The sequence below is a fragment of the Magnolia sinica genome, chromosome 10, assembly GCF_029962835.1.
Source record: "Magnolia sinica isolate HGM2019 chromosome 10, MsV1, whole genome shotgun sequence".
Lineage (NCBI taxonomy): Eukaryota > Viridiplantae > Streptophyta > Magnoliopsida > Magnoliales > Magnoliaceae > Magnolia > Magnolia sinica.
Window position 1 is genome coordinate 7,022,846 of NC_080582.1, and position 17,916 is coordinate 7,040,761.

Here is a 17,916-nt window from a genome sequence, read left to right on the forward strand (position 1 = left end):
GACAGCATGATGAAACACATACATCATGTTGGGGCCACAAAGCACCGATAACCAGCCATTGGCTGGTGTCAGGGGGAGTAGCCAATCCACTGGGGACCTTAGAAATTTTTCAACGGTTGAAATCCATCCACGTGTCGTCAGTTCCCCGTGCAAACCATCCACGTGTCCTCTTATATCCCTCCACGGACATCACGCTACAACGGTTCCCTTCAGATTCTCCCTCGCCTCTCATCCCTCCCAAACCCTCTCTCTCTCTCTCTCACCATGGAACTAGAACACTCCAAAACCACCTCTGCAAATACCGCTGGTATTCAAAAACCACAAAACCACTCTCAAACCTCCTCCATCTCTTCCATCACCGTCGAAAAGCTGCCCCACCTCTCGGACTACATCCCAACCATCCAAACCTACATCAACCCTTTAGACAACAATCCATTCTACCACCCCACCGATGGCTTCTACATCAACCCATCAGACGTCATCCTCCATCGGACCATCTACGACCTCTCCAGCACCTTTCCCGCCACCAGGCCTAACCCAGCCTACCATCTTGCGGGCCCACGTAAGGAGATCTTCTTCAACCCGTCGCAAGTGCATGCAGCGATCGTGACCTGTGGTGGGCTATGCCCTGGCCTGAATACTGTTATAAGAGAGCTTGTGGTGGGGCTTTGGGAGCTTTATGGTGTCCGTCGGATCTCGGGGGTGTTGTCGGGGTACCGTGGTTTCTACACGATGGAGCCGATACAGTTGGATCCGAAGCTAGTGCATAACTGGCACAAGCAAGGTGGGTCCGCCCTCAAGACGTCACGCGGTGGGTTTGATCTCGAGAAGATCGTCAATGCCATTGAGGCACGTGGGTTTAATCAGGTTGGTGGTGAATTGAATTTTCTCTCTTGTTTTCTTTGTAATTTAGTATTCAGTTATTCTACACTGCGGGACGAAGATTTTGTATAGCGATGATATTTTTAGCGGAATTTGGTGAGTTAGGCCGATACACCCACTAACTCAAGCAAGTCCCAACTCGACTCAGTTACTGAATGAGTTGATACGAATCTTTTGAGTCTAAAAACATTGGAAACTAATCCCTCGTTATGAATAATGTAAAGAATTAATAATGGAGGAGCATTTTCACACCGGGCTCGATTGGGGTAGCGTGTGGGATGTGGGGACACACTCAGGGTGGGTGGCCTATGTGAAGCGGAACCCATGTAAAGTGGGGCCCACGAGGAGGTTTGGCCGAGGTCCTAACCCATACGATGTGGGGCTTGGGCTATGAGATAAAGGGATTGATTCACCACTCTCTATCAGTTCGAGCTTTTAGAGCAAGTGGTTACTTGTCTTGCATCAATTAAATTCTTGATTGATGTTAATTATCTTGAGTATAAGTTCTTTTAATTAATGTGAATATCAGAGAATACTATCTCTTAAATGATACCAATGGCTATCCAAAAAGAAGAAGAAGAAAAAAGGTGCTTGATTGCCACATTGCCGACATTGTTGAGTTGGATAATCTCTTGATGAATCAAGAGTCTTGGGCTTGCCCATTCATTGGTCAGGGGAACCATAGAAGTAGAGTCAATTTGAATCGCGCATCACTTGAGTTGGAATGGTTTCTTATTGTCATTCAAATGCGCCCTAAGGCTGTATGAAGGTGTAAAGTGAATTGAATTGCAGAGAAACAGCTTAGAAATTTTCCATGCAAACAGACCGTTAAACATGAGGAAATAAGCAAATTCTGATGATGTTTCCTTGTATTCATATTGAGGAAGAGCCCAAACTGCAGTTACATTCTTTTCGATATCAACTTGACAGTGATGCAATGCACAGGTGACAGGTGACCATGTAAAGATCATTTCCACGTTATCTGATTAATGGTCGCAACTCTGTTTATGGATTGAAAATGATCCTAGTTTTGGTGGAGAACAAGATGAGCCCTTCCACTTGTTTACAGGACCAAGTTGGAACAATTCCAACCATGTCGGAATGATTCCAACCGTTTCTGAACGAATTGCCCTGATTTTGGTGGTTTTAGTCAAAATGATGAGTCAAAACTGTGAAACCGATTCCTGATCCATACTCCATGGTGAATTCACAATCAAGTCTTGAGAATCCAAGATAAGTTCTGTAAAAATGTCTAAAATGATGCTGGCAGCTGTAAACTGGCACAAGGGTTTATGTACAAAGAACATGCAATTCTTTATGGGGCACCTGAATTCACGCAGGGGATCCAGTCCTCTGGCACAGATACAACCTCAAATGGTCCTGGGGTTCACCAATGGAAGGGGGTAAAGGGAAAAGAGGTAAGTGAGAATCAACAGAGGGTGTCCCCTCGCACCTTGTTCCCGATTCTCTTGCTCACTAGAGTTTTGGATTGAGCTGATTTCAGAGGCTGGGGTAACCTGAGTGGACGCATCTGATGGACAGGTTAGATGTGATACGATGGATAGATTAGATGTGATACGGACACTATGTGGCCCCCACATTTGCCTATATCACCATAAGCTTACGATAGTACCAGTACCACTGGAGTGCACCCGAACTAGTAATTGCAACTCAATTCATGGATTACAAATTATCGTAGTTTTGGTGGAGAACAAGATGAGTCTTTCCACTGATACATGTCTATTAGGAGATCAAGTTGGAACAGTTTTAACTGAGTCAGAACAAATTGTTCTGATTTTGGTGCTTTTGGTCAAATGGTGAGTCAAAATTAGGAAACTCCATAGTGCATCCAAACATGTCCTTGGTGAATCAGCAACAATAGCGATGTCATCATCAAAACTGTGGACATTGCTTCAAATGGACCCATCTCATTGATCTTGTCATCAATAGCCAATTTTTGGTGTACTATTTGTTTTGATAGCGTGCAGCACCATGTACCATAATTATGGTGTAGGGCGGATTATTACCGATTAGTTGAATCTTAATGTGAATCGAACATGGCAACTCAATTGATTATGGAACCTCCTAGCCATTTTACCTTTCGTTGAGATCAGGGGAACTTCATGAATAAAAGTGAACTGCATTGGTCCATGGAACTTTGTCGATGAAAGGAAATTGTTATCTACAACACATGTTTCTGTGCATACACCCATTTCTTCCATATCGGATGCTTACTGCAACGGAAAAGTAGGTAGTAATCAGCATCTCAAGCAAACAAAGTGGTAGGATGACCTGAACAAGGTGTACTTTGACCAAAGGGGAAGAATGCAACCTTCATACATTTAAATGAAAGATTTTTAATGTACTACAAATCACAATATGGTTTTACAACTTGGTGCCTCAACGAAACATCAAATTGAGTTACTACGGAACTCGATTGTGAATTTGACTTGGTCTTTAGTCAATGAGACTCATCATGATCCATGGTGACTATGACTGAGTCACTTGCATGTTCAACTGGCTTATTTTTTTTACAAGAATAAGTTACGAGTATCTGTTGAGTTTCAAACTCATCTAATACCAACATGCCATTGCCTGTCAAATACGAACCACCTCTTGGATGACTCACTGACCAAAATCGATGATCGAACTACGTGAAAAGTGACTGTCAGTGTCCATTCATTAGATAGTCAAAATCTGTATGTTGCCAAAACTCTACCATCCATGTAGCGGAAGATTTTCCTCATGGTTCAGTTATCCAAATGATCTAGCTTTTTGTGTAGTGGCCTATACAACAGGGCGTCATTCTGACAGATCTCGGGTACACACTTCACTCATGATGTGAAGGTTAACAAATCCCTATGATTAAATAATTGATAAATAAAACTAATAAATGACTCGGAATTGATGTTCTGTGTTTCCGTGACTTCTTCCTACACATTACTTTCATACTGGTGAATGAGCCAAATCAAATCTCTATCAAACGGTGCAAGACTTTCCATTTTCATACTCTTGTGCAAGATCTACGAACCGTAATGAATGTAAGCAGAGTCTGAACTTTTGGGATCGGCCAAACTCCATTCTCTACTAATTTTTTTATCAGTGTTCATTTATTGATTTCATGAATGAGACAGAGCTTAAGTATATTAGTTCCAAATGGAACCACCATCTATACCCGCTCTTCTTAAGAAGTATATTATTTTTAAATGGAACCACCATCTATACCCACTATCCTTAAGAAATATATTAGTTCTAAATGGGACCACCATCTATACCCACTCTTGCTACTATCGGTTATGCAACAGTACATGATTGTACTATCATTTCACCGAAAATATAGAGTGAAGGGTGCCACTAGCAGTTAAAAGTAGGTCTAAATAGTGATCTCATTCCGAATACAGAATCAAATTACAACCCTGTTTGGCTGACGTCTAAAAATGATTTCATCTCGTAATACATAATTACTGTTAACTAAAATGAGATCAACTCATTTTAGGCATCTGCCAAACAGGGCCAAAGTGTGTCCATGAAATAGTTCGCAAAATCTTTTGTGAACTTCCTCACTAATTCTGAAATACAATATACTTTTTTACTAGACCCACATTGGAACTCACTTGGAATATGATTCTATTACCTGTGCTATATCAGCACCCCACCCTCGGTGGGACTTGAAACCAGGCCATTACCTCCAAACAGTAGGCGTCACAACCATCTGCGCTATTCAGCTCTGGATAGCTACAATTGAGTATACTGATTAAAAAGGTAAGTCAATAGTTTGCAGTGTAATTTGATAAACCACTTAATTAATATTCCAGAATGTATAAGCTTCATGGAATTTAGACTCAGATCTCACTGATACTTCACCAGGGACCACCCAAATTATACATAGTCATAGCTAACATGCAGTAATATGCATCATTAGATTTTTGTCCTTGCAAAACGGTGATGAGTATTAAGGTGGACGAGTTGCATTTAGGCGTGCCATCTTGCATAGTAGTGAAGAATTGGGGTCTGTTGTATCACTTGTGAATTTTGGTCCATGCATATGTGGTACGAAGCATGCATCTTGATCAAGGTAATGGATTTTTTGCACAAAGCCCTCAAAAGAGGAAGATGTGCTTGGGTAGTTTAAAAGTGGCCAGTCCAAGCCCAAAAGTCCCAAAAACAACTGTGCAACAGGCTTGGTAGAATGGCTCTACTTGTTTTATCAGAATGACTCAGTTTTCATCAGTTTTTTATTTTTGTGTGTGGATGACATTCATTAGAATTTACACTATTTGCAGAGGAAAAACTCTCCATTGTAGGTAGCAGTGGATCACGAGATAGTGGACCCCACTTTTACAAATGGGTATATTGCAAAACTATTCATCCGCCGATTTACAATGACCCTATAATTCCTCCCATCTCCAGTCATTTTATCAGGACTAACACTAATATTACAAATGAACAGGTATATATCATAGGTGGTGATGGAACGATGCGTGGTGTTGTCAAGATCTTCAAAGAAATCTGTCGCCGGAAACTCAACATTGCCATTGCCGGGATCCCTAAAACTGTTGACAATGACATTGGCATCATCGACAGGTCATTTGGTTTTCAAACAGCCGTGGAGACTGCCCAACAACCCATCAGCGCAGCCCATGTGGAGGCAGAGAGCGCTGTCAACGGCATTGGCTTGGTTAAGCTGATGGGCCGCAGCACAGGCCACATTGCTCTCCATGCAACCTTAAGTAGCCGTGATGTGGATTGTTGTTTAATACCTGAAATGGAATTTTACTTAGAAGGGAAGGGTGGGCTATTTGAATTCCTCGGGCAATGCCTGAAGGAGCAAGGGCATGCTGTGATAGTAGTGGCTGAGGGGGCTGGCCAGGACTTGATACCGAGAACTGATGCCCAAAAAGAAGAGAGAGATGAGTCGGGCAATCCGGTATTCTTAGACGTCGGTGTTTGGCTGAAATCAGAATTGAAGCGATGGTGGACCAGAGATCATGCAGGGGAGTTGTTCACAGTGAAGTACATAGATCCTACATACATGATACGGGCATTGCCCGCAAATGCTACTGATAACTTGTATTGTACGCTCCTGGCCTACTCGACAATACACGGGGTCATGGCAGGGTACACTGGGTTTGTATCAGCTCCGATCAACAGTAACTATGTGTATATTCCAGTGGCCGAGGTGGCTGAATCGAGGAATGTGGTGGACATAAAGGATCATAAGTGGGCTTGGGTCAGATCAGTGACCAACCAGCCGGATTTCATGAGGATTGATATAGGTATGCATTAGTTGTAATAATTTCTTGGACACCATGAAAATCTTTTCATCTTTTCTTTTGTTATTAGATATTGATGGTCTTGAGAACGCTTGAATTTGATTTGGGTTGAATGATTGTTCGGCACTCTCACAGGGTTTGAATATTGTGAGAGTAGTTCGATGTAGTTCCCTCCTCATGGTACATGTGGCAAGCATGTCTGATGATTGGAACTTCGATTTGGCGGGCCACTACATGGACCACTATAAGCAGAAAGGTTTGGACAGCTTGGATAATTGAATTGTGAGCATGGCTAGTTTGATTGTGCACGTGTTGCACTAGATTTTCCTTTTGTAGGTAACTGTTTTGATGGCTATGACAGTTTTAACCCACTTGCTTTTGGGGATGTGACTGTGGCCCACCAGAGCAACAGTCCTGATCACCACACATGTTTTCCATACTGTACTGTGAGTGAGGAACTGCATAGGAATTTAATGCCGTGATCTGCATATTAGTATCCCCCTATACAAGATTCAGAGATTCGTTCTTTCACCTTAAGAAAGAACCTGGAGGACAATGATTATGAGCATATGAGACCAGTCTTGCCTCATTGGGCCCCACATCAATATGCATAGATCAGTATTTCTTTTATTTTATTGTTTAGTTTGTTTATCTTGGACTACAGTCTCTCCTCATTTCTGTCCCTTATCAGGTAAATGATGTCAGAAGATCATGAAATTAGTCCATTTGAAAGCTTATGGAGTTAGCTTCAAGCCAAGGTTCACATAATTTCGATGCCATTTAAGTGAGTTATCATGCTTTTTTATATATATACAAAACATTTACAACATGATTAAGTAATTGAACCTGTATCTTCTTTCATGCAATCTCTTAATTTTAAGAAGATATTGTTTATTTTAATTTTAAGTAATTTCCACTATGGATTTTCTGCTGCCATTTCTGCAAGTAGTCCTGGATCAAGTGGTATGGTAGAAGAGTCATGCGCTCCCCATCTTTTTCTATTTTCTGCCTTTTCCTCTTATTGAAAAAAAATAAAATAAAAGAAATTAGCACACATGATAGAGATTCTCCTTCTCTTACACTTTTTGGGATTGTGTTTGATTGACTCAATATGCAGGTGATAGCTAGATCTTTGAAATTTTCGACTGTCCATGCTAGAGTCGCTCTTCGGAGGCGGAAGGCCAAACCATGTATTCAGCGCTTTGTCCCCCTTTTGCATTAAGACCCCACATGTCCCCACACCGCAGATGCCTTTCAATTAAGACTATCACATTATCATTATCAGGTAGTGACTACTTTAATTAGGTAGCCATCTTTGGGTGTGGCTTTTAACAGGGTTGAACTTCCAACACTTGGCCCCAACATGATGTAGGTGTTTTATCCATGCTGTCCAGTGGCCATCCATTTTGCTAGCTCATTTTAGGGTATGAGCCCAAAAACGAGGCAGATCCAAAGCTCAAGTGGGTCACACCACAAGGAACAGTGGTGATTGAATGCTTGAAAACTTCTTCGGGACCAACCACAATCTTTGTTTGCCATCAAACCTATTCATAAAGTCACATAACCCCAGATGATGGGAAAACACAACTATCAGCTCGATCCAAAACTTCTGTGGCCCTCAAGAAGCTTTCAACGGCAGGCGTTCAATCCCCACTGTTTCCTGTTGTGTGGTCCACTTGAGCTTTGGATGTGCCTCAGTTTTTGGGCTCATGCCCTAAAATTAGCTGGCAAAATGGATGGACAGCATGGATAAATCACATACATCATGGTGAGGCCGACAGAGCTTTTCCACCAGCTAGCTGGGTTATGTTGGGTCACCAGCCAATCCTCTTCTATGTGAGCCACACCTTTGGTGCCATCCAAAATCCCTTTCTTTAAAATTAGGGAACTCCCAACTATTTCAGATTATGCCTATCTTTTTAAGTCTTGGCCTGGCTTTTTTGTCGGCCAAACATAGGGGCTGTTTGGATTCTATCATGGTTATTAAAAAAAAAAAAAAAAACAGAACTAAAAATAATACTATAATAGTCTAGCTGTTGTCAAATTTATAATCCTATGTAGTAAACGTGTACATTAATATGGAACGTTCATGTGAGAAAATAGGGAATTTAATTATCCATTTTCATGCAAAGCTTGGTCGTGCTCTTGTCCAACCAATTTTTTTGGGCTCGGTCATCGGCATCGGCTAATTAAGTTCGAGCATGGGTCCTTGTCGAGCATGATCTGGCCAAAACCTGAACCATTGTGGCCCGCTGCGTATTCAGGTTGTGTATTTAGGTGAGAGGAAAGAGATGCGATGTGTAAGTGGTTATAAAGAAAAATCAATATTAGAAATTAGCCATTTTTAAGGGTCTTCTAGTTAAAACATTAAGTACATAACCTTTTTTTAGTGTTTACAAAAAGAAAAGAAAAGAAAACCAGAACCAGTTCATCCTAGACAGGCTTATTGTAGTCCGACCCCTATCGGTGGGACCACTCTAGTCCTCTCCCAATCCCCAGCCATCAATAGATGGGACTTTGGAAAAGAAGAAAAGAAAAGGGCTAAAGATGAGAATGGAAGGACTTTCAAAATACATGATTGATGGAAATGATACCTTCTTAGCGGAGAAGCCAAGGAAGATAGAAGCATAAAAGAAAAGTTACATGTTAGTGGAGTTTTTTCAATGATATTTCTTTGTAGAAGTGAGAGTACCAGAGGTAAGGTTCCACTAACCTTTTCACATATCATTTGGATAAATAGATAAGACAGTCTGTTTGAACTGCGGCCCTCATAGAAATGAAGATATCTGAGGATCATACACAGGCTTTGGGAAAACAAAGAACTGATCACTGTGAGGATCGCCTTGTTTTAAGACCAGCTCCATCCACTCATTAAGCGGACCACACCATAGATAAAAATGTCACCATTTTGATAGATAACAAAATAAAAGTGTGGTCCACTGATATGGCTGACATTAGCACAAGGTAATAATTGTGTTTGGGCTGACCTATTGGACAGGATAGATGTAGCGTACACAAGTACTGTTGGAAGTTATATCTTGCATAGATGGTAGATTATGGTCCAACTGGTTGGCCTTGAGACCCTTTTAAAAAATAAATAAATAAATAAATTAATTAATTAAATTAAATTAAATTAAATTTAATTTTAATTTTTAATTCTTCTGAGTTTAATATATCCAATGGATGGTACATGCCAAGTCCAACAATTAGATGTTGTGGATGAGATTATGCTGCATGTATGTGATGTAGAGTGGGTCGCGATACATTCTTAGCACAGTTGGATCAAAAGAAGCTTGAACGGAAGCAAAAGTAGTTTATCATATATAGGCCCAGTCCCACTTAAGAATGACGCAACTAGCCCCCTGATTCAAAGAAATTCATTCTGGATCGAGAGGAACTGCTGTTCGACAATAAATCAGCCATAATTTTTTATCTGGGTGTCATCATAAAACGCATGACCTATCAATCTTTATGTAGCGATGCTTGATGCTAGTTGAATATGCATGCCCGTAGTTCAACACTACAAATTTAGGAAAATTTTACTTTTCTTAAAAGGAAAAAAATCATTTTCACTGTAATTCTTTAATTTTGCAGTTTTAAGATTTTCATTTTGTTAGAAATTGCTTGTAATAATGTGTTAATTCTTAATTTTTGGCAAATTAAGAATCGAAGAGAGATTTTACTATTTTAAGTATTTTCGAATTAATGTTTTGATTTTTTTTTTATTAGTAATATAATCAAGAAAATCATACACACATTATTCAAGACCTTGATCATTTGAGGAATACAGTGATTTTCTTCATTGTTGTTTCACACTCTTCTTCATATTTCAGTCTTGTAATTAAAAATAAAGATTTCTCTACTTTCACATCTGACATGCGTATGTAGCGCTTTTCAACCGCAGTATGTCATCTTTGGCCCTGTTGCTACAGGCAGTCCACCTCTATGTCCAATGGCTGAAAAGCCCCTAGTGGTGCCGCCAGTGCATGAAGGTCATCAGTTCTCATGCATGGCTTGTCAAATGGGTGGGAGTTTTGAAACATAAGACATCCACCATTTGGTAAACTTGATGTTACCCATAGGTACGTAGTATCTCCATGGATATATAACTTTATCATGGTCTTCCATGAAAGAAAAAGGCTATGATTGCTTGGAATTCATCAAAACAATAAAAGAATCCGTGACTTTCGGGCGAACCGAACCATCTTTTAAGATTCCGAGTATCTAGTTAAAGGACCATCGCATATCATTGATTAAAAAATAAAAATAAAGTCACATCAGGCTATAAATTGAGTTTTTTGATACTATTGGAGTAACAAGCACTCTGCCGTTTGGGCACTAGGTATGTATATACCTAAAGCTGAATCGTCCAGGTGGTAGGACCCAGCTTAGATGGGGCACACGCCCAAAATCAGATTTATTAGGTGATCCTGACCGTTGTTTAGTGGACAGTCTGTTTTGAATTCTGTTTGATTACTTATTCTCGTTCCAACCGTCCATTAGACGGAAACGGATTGGCTACTCCCCCTGACACCAGCCAATGGCTAGTGGTCGGTGCTCTGTGGGCCCCACCATGATGTATGTGTTTTATCTATGCCATCTATCTATTTTTACAGATCATTTTTATATATGAGACCAAAAATGAGGTATATCCCAATCTCAAGTGGACCACATTACAGAAAACAGTTTTGAATGAGCGTCGACCATTAAAAACATTTTGGGGGCCATAAAAATTTTGGATCAAGATGATTTTTGTTTTTTCCCTTCATCTGGGCCTGTATGACCTAATCAACATATTGGATGTCAAGTAAACAGTACAGTGGGCCTTAGGAGGATTTTAACGGTAGATATCTATTGTTTTCATTTGGTGTGGTCCACCTGAGATTTATATCCCTCTCATTTTTGGTATCAAATTATAAAATGATCTCTAAAAATGAATGAACGGAATGGATGAAACACATACATCATGATGGGGCCCACAGAGCAGCCAATCCGCGTACCCATTAGACTACTCTATAGGCTTTACACTACTAATTATCATTTTTCTATAAACTATATGCACTTTCCACCGTGCATTAAAATTTCAGAAATGATAGGACCCATCTCAGATATCCCTCCTTTGCATTGTGTGACGTATATGGTAGAGCTGTTGTGGCCATCGGGTCCATCCATCTAGTGGGCCTCGGGTTTGGTGGCCTAACTTTCAAAAAATTAAACGTTGGAAACAATCTTATATATTCATTGTCTTCAATTTACCATTATCTGCTACGTACTCTTTTCTACAGGTGGATAGAATTGTGTGATAGGTGTTGCCTTTTTTAACAAATAGGCTATCTATGATATGGCCCAGTATCTGGATGGACCTGATTGATAAATCGGTGTGCCACGTGTGTTGTAGAGAGATGGGTCTACCACATTTTTGTTCTTGCACCTCTACCCGTATGCCGTTGACACAAACCAGGTCACGGACGACCCACACGATTGATCTGAAGCATCTATCAGGTCCAGCACACACTCATGGCCCACCCAGCAAAAATCACACTGATCGGACGTTTCTAACATTTTGATCAGTATCTTATAGAATGGATGGCCGAAGTTCTTTTTACGAAATATAGGTCAGATCCATAGTTTCAACCATCTTTTTCCGGGCTAGAACTGTTAGACGGTTTAGATAGATCGACTGAATCGTCAACATGCCTTAAAATGAACTGACAAAATGAATAAACAATGCGGATGGTGTGGATAAAACACATACGTCATGGTGGGACCCACATACATCATTAATGGAAATTACATTTTTGCCCTTGTATAAAAACTTTATATAGTTTTGTGTGGGATCCCATGGCTCGTATTGTGGTATCTCACTATGGTGAAGTAATCTAGGCCATTCTATCCTGAACCATACACAGCATGCAATCTAAACCATTGATTCTTTTCATGTCTGACTCAAGTAAAATGAAAATTTTCTTCTATGTGAAAGTAGGGAAAGAGATGTTATTTCGGTTAATAATTTCTTTAACAGCTAACTCTGATGGATGATAGATAACCTTGTGTACAGATAATCTATACAAGGGAGGAGTTATTTGACAATACTAAAAAAGTAGCATTATTTGGTTTATAGGAAAATGGAAAGGCGGTCATTTGTAAAAACTCTCTGAGCTTTTGTACCGTTGGCGAGTGAGATTCCACAGCATGATATTCCTTGCGGCAAAAGCAAAACACTCTGCCATCACAAAAACACATTTGGTAGGGTCGACGGAACTGGAATCTGGTGGAGCAATCTCTTCACAGCACACATGGCTGGATGGGGTATGAATCAGGACCGTCCATTTCATTTTCCTTAACGTGGATGAAAGGATTTTAATTAATACACATTCGTCAGATAATCCGGGACTTCTAATCCGTGACCATCAACGCACGGTAGCGAAGAAAAATAGGTAATGGTGAATATGAATTATGGGAGCGTGAAGATATGACTAAGCTCATCGAGTATGTAGGCCATTGATTGCATGGACCACCAGATGGACAGTTCTGATTGGCGCATCCTCCTGACACGTATAGATGCTCTAACATATTTCAATGTCTCTAGCTGTACCGTACGAATTCCCCAACATTTTTCTCCTCTACAGAAGACGACAAGACTAGGGTGCACCGCTTTGGGGAGTATCTACTTTTCCAGACGTTGCTGACTCATCAATTGCGTAGCACATACGTACTTTACATCCAACCATTAATTTTGAAGATGGAGAATAATCCTAAAATCATGTGGATCAAACGATCCCATAATGTCGAGCTGTGCGGGGCCCATCGAGAAGTGTATCAGACATCTAAGCCGTGCATTTGATGGATCCCCCTAGGTGATGAGAGATCCCAAAAATCAGCTGTATCTGGAACTTAGGTGGGCTGCACCGTCTAAAATAGTGTGAAATCATGCCTAAAACACCTAAAAGTTCTTGTTGGGGCTGGCATAAATTTTGGATGTGGCTGAAACTTAGTATGACCCTTCATCCAAGCGGGACACACGCAATGTATGGTTTGGATTTCCAAAACACATGTAAGTGGGCTTTATAAACGATAATGAAGATTTCAGTGGATGGATATTAACTCTCAACTGTTGTATGTGGTATGGCCCACCTAAGTGATGGATTTTCCTGATTTTTAGGCCCTGGCCCACATGGAAGACCACATCTAATTAATGGGGTGGATGTTTGTCCCACATCACAGTGGGGCCCACACAGCTTAACCTTCCCGTGAGGTCCACCTGTAATGCCTCCCCCGAACATCTCTTTTATAAATTCTTTTCATTCTCAATGAAATTTGTATGATATGCCATATGCTTTTTGTGCATGTTGGTGGCCCCAGAAAATCGGGCTGTTCCGATCATTAGTGGGTCGCAGCATGCTTAAATGTTGACCAACAATGATATTTTATATTAAACTTTAGTACTGTTCATTTTCTTCATTCATGCTTGGCTGGATTGGACTTTCCTGACCCTCCATGGGAGAATAAGGAGAATAATATATTATCCGGCATATTTGTTACTCTCGGAATTCGAACACAGGATCTTTCCTGTCTGATACCATGTCAAACAACTATATACTCTAAAAGCTTAAGCTGTTAGAGTGTAGTGTATCAATGTATATTGAGTGACTTTATCACTCCAACAATCTTCTCCTCGGTTACCCTTAAAAGTGTGTGCTATAAATAGTGGCCATATATTCTTTAGCACGAGATGAAGAGAGTGAAATGTCTCTTATTTATAGACTTAGATAATTATCACATCATAAGAAACTAAGTTTTGCATATCCTTTCCTTCCTGGCCCATATTAGCCTAATGTGAAGTTGTTTTGAAAAATAAAAAATAAAATTAGTAGGATTTGAAACTTAGAAGTTTATGTTATTTTTAAAATTTATGCATGTATGTATGTATATATGTGTGTAGCAATATAGGTGACCATGAAAAAAATATACCAATTTTTTTTATCGTTTGAGATAATTCTAATCATAGACTTGTGTTCTACAATTCATGTCCGAACAGCCTAAGTATTTTGTTACTGAATACAATTTATATTTCTACATGAATTTGATGTATTCAAACACACCTTAAGCCAAGTCAAATGAGCCGGAGATCCGAATAAGATGCAGTGGGTTGGAGAGCCTTGTGGGGGTAAGGATGTAATTGAACTCCTAATCACTAAGGGCCTGTTTGGTCTGTGGGATTAAATGGTATGGAATTGTATTAGATAGGATTAACACCATTATTACATAATGTTTGCATGTCCATAAATACCATGATATTTGGGTCATCCAATCCCATGTTTGGATAAAATTCTTGCCATGGGAAAAACACGAGATTAAAGCAAAATCATGTTTGGGGGACTATGGACTTGTTATCAACGAACCAAATTTACAACAGATGTCGGTCACTTGTACATGTATATAACTAGAATAACATATGTAAAGGGTATATATGGATGAACGACATAAATAAAATATACGCATCAATGTGGGGCCCACGTGTGTAGTGAATTTCAAAATTCATGGAAATTATGCATGAGACCAAATGCAATTCCATCCCACCTAATCCCAACCCATCCTGTCCTTCCCAAACGCTGGATGGAATTTGCACATTAGCATATGCAATTCCATCCAATCTAATCCCATCTAACACCATGCACCAAACACTCCCTAAGCTTGCATTAACCCATTTTAGAGCCTAGTATTCTAACCTGAAAATTTTGGTTCCTTTAGTGTTCTTTATGGATAACATGTTAAAAGGGTTTGGAATTGCACAAGCAGTTTGATCTTTTGGCCTATATACCAGACATTGTTGGACCCACCAAATAAACAGCCTAGATTCTTCTAGAGGTCCTGGATAAACTCCTCTCGGCACACATACACACAAAGAAGAGAGAAATAGAGAAAGAAAGAAGATGAAAGAAATGCATTTGGTAAACAGGACCCTATGACAAGACCGTGGTGCAAAAAGAAAATGCAACAGTAGGGGTGTTAGTTGCGTGATAGGTGGGCCACAAGCAAATGGTTAAAAAATCACTCATGATTCATATCCAATGGTCAAAAGTGTAGTGATGCAATTAGAAACCATTGCTAGCGGAAAGCGGATTGGCTGGTGTACCACACACCACTGACATTGGTGGTGTGTTGACGTCATCAAGTTCTGTGGGCGCCACCATAAGTTATATGTTATATCCAAACCGTTCATCCATTTGGAGAGATCGTTTTAAGGCTTGAGCCCAAAAATAAGACAGATCTAAATATCAAGTGGACCACACTGCTTAAAGCAGTGGGAGATTGACCGTTTACCATTGAAACATTCATGGGTGACAGATGTATTCGATCAATCTAATATTTGGTTTTTCCCTTCATTCATGTTTGTTTGACCTTATTAACAGATTGGATGGAATATAAACATCATGGTGGGCCCTACAATGCTTTAATGGTAGAAATTATTTTCCCACTGCTATTTGTGGCGTGGTCCACTTGAGCTTCAGATATCACTAACTTTTGGGCTCATGCTCTAAAATGATCTTGCCAAATGGATAGACGGTGTGGATATAATAAATACATCATCGTGGGGCCAACGTAACTTTGATCTCCTTTCTACCGTTCGTACGTTGCGGGCCACGTACACGCACCATCGATGCCGTTGGTTCCTTGTGGGCCCCTCCTCAACATGTGTTTTAGCAGATGAAGTGGTTGTAATTTTGATGCACCTCGGCGTAGTTTTATGATGTGGAAGCGGGCCACCAATTTAAATGATCAGGTGGACAACTAATATTTTTTTTTGTTTAGAGGAAAAATAGTCCAGTGCTCTCAGACCACCATGATTTTATACCCCTCCAAGTTGCAACGGAACATTTTCGATAGCCCAGTCAATCGATCTGGACCATCCATTCTGTTCAGCATACAGTTTTATGGCGAATGATGCAAATTCACATTATCCGGATGATTATAGCGGTCTAATCAGGAGCATATAAAAAAGGAAGGCCAAATTCGTTGATATGACAATAGGTCCAATCAACGATTTGAACCGTCTATTTTTTGAAGCTCCATTTGATTGCTTTTATCAGGCAATCCTAACAATCCCATCCATGGCTTGGAAAATGGATGGCCATAAAAAGAAAGCCAACTTGCCATGTTCAGGATCATCCGATCAATCATCAATTTGATTATTGCAAGGTAGCAATGGAATTTGTGATGAAATAAGGGACAGGATCAATCGATTGAACTGTCCAGGTGTCCTTCTCCAGCTTAATAGAGCTCTGTGAACACTGTACACGAAGATGCACCAAAATCAGATGGTCACACCTGCCAATGTATCACACGTGCGGAAGATGTGAATGTCTACTGGCCTAGAATCTGTACAGGACGGGTCATCAGATTGGCTACGCCGGCATATTTAACGTGGATCTTGGGATGTCCATTTTCCGGACTCTCCTCTTAAATGAACGGGCTGGATCTATCACACGTGCTACATGGTACATTTAGGGTGCTTGTATTTCCATGTACGGAAGGGTCACGATGAACCCACGAGTTTTCGGTGCCATTAACGTCCATGTGGTCGTACTTTTCATCCATCCCGGTTGTCCATTTGATAAACCCTACTCAATGTTTATGTAATTCAATCAAACACTATGCCATGCGTTTCAACGAAAGCCTGCATCTAGTTTTAAAGTGTGATCATAGAGTAACATTGGACGTTGGTACCGTTGTTTTGAGATGGATAGGTTAAGATTAAATCCGAATATCCAACCACCATTTTCAACTATTGATTATAATTCTTTTTTCTTCATGATTATGACTTTTCTTTTAACTTGATAGCGATCATAGTTCAACTCTAAAAATATTAGAGAAATAAAATAAAAGCCGAAAGTATTATTCTATTAATGATGTTGACAATACTAGCACTCACAGTTGGCTTGATGGTGACGGTATATGTATGTTGGCTATGAAGTGACAACTTGTTCGTATTCATGGTGGGAACCACACACGATTGCATGATTTGTCTTTTGTTCATTGTATAGTGTGAACCAAACCATGACGAGATGCCCAATGTAATAATCACCTAGCATGTAGTAGAAAGCCTCACAATCTTTCGTTCAACAAGATATTATGGATAAAGGGTGGAGAAGTAAACCAAGTATTAAAAACTAAAGCCTCATGCCATGAACAACAATGGAGGCTAAAAGTAAAATAAAATAAAAATAAATAAATATTCATGATGGACGGATAATGTAGAACTAGGTTTAGTTCTAATGATGTAAGAACTGAAGCATTGTTATTTTTATCGGTTTTTAAGAGATGGTAGCCTTGCGTAGTCTTCAACATTATGAAAGATTTGAACGATCGGTTGAAATAGATTGCGTCTGTTCCTCGTGATATATGATTTTTATCTATATTATTCATTCATTTAAAAAAAAAAATCATTTTAAGATATGAATCTAAATATTAGGGAGGTCGGATGCTCAAGCAAACTGCACCGATGGAAGTTGTGCGCAATAATGAAACTCACTGTTAAAACCTTCTTAGGGGCCATCATAAGGTCATGTAGACTTGCATGAAGGAAAAACACAAATATCAGATTGATCCAAAACTTTTGTTACTCATAAGAAGTTTTTAATAGTGAGTTTAATTTCAACTGTGTTGCCCACTTGAGCCTTGGATCTACCTCATTTTTTTTAGGTTTATACCCTAAAATAGTCTGAAAAAATAAATGGATAGCATAGGTAAAACCCATACA

General features: G+C 39.9%; 1 protein-coding gene across 3 annotated transcripts; it reads left to right on the top strand.

The window, feature by feature from the left end:
• Positions 1-202: 202 nt before the first annotated feature.
• Positions 203-9,231, top strand: LOC131257881 (ATP-dependent 6-phosphofructokinase 2). Of its 3 annotated transcripts, none has more exons than XR_009177685.1 (4): positions 203-867; positions 5,333-6,158; positions 6,847-6,939; positions 8,896-9,231. XR_009177685.1 is itself a non-coding variant. In XM_058258809.1 (3 exons), exons 1-3 carry the CDS (start codon positions 265-267, stop codon positions 6,852-6,854), a joined length of 1,437 nt encoding a protein of 478 aa, XP_058114792.1. In that variant the 5' UTR covers positions 203-264; the 3' UTR covers positions 6,855-7,087. The 3 variants fall into 3 exon arrangements, 1 of the variants encoding a protein (XP_058114792.1); XR_009177684.1 differs by lacking the exon at positions 8,896-9,231 and adding an exon at positions 7,273-8,063; XM_058258809.1 differs by lacking the exon at positions 8,896-9,231 and having other exon boundaries at positions 6,847-7,087.
• Positions 9,232-17,916: the final 8,685 nt, after the last annotated feature.

What these genes read in the sequence shown, in the direction of transcription:
- LOC131257881 (XM_058258809.1), top strand. Translation starts at nt 265, where the DNA reads ATGGAACTAGAACACTCCAAAACCACCTCTGCAAATACCGCTGGTATT. An exon ending in AGGCACGTGGGTTTAATCAG is followed by an intron (nt 868 to 5,332) that starts GTTGGTGGTGAA and finishes ACAAATGAACAG; the next exon opens with GTATATATCATAGGTGGTGA.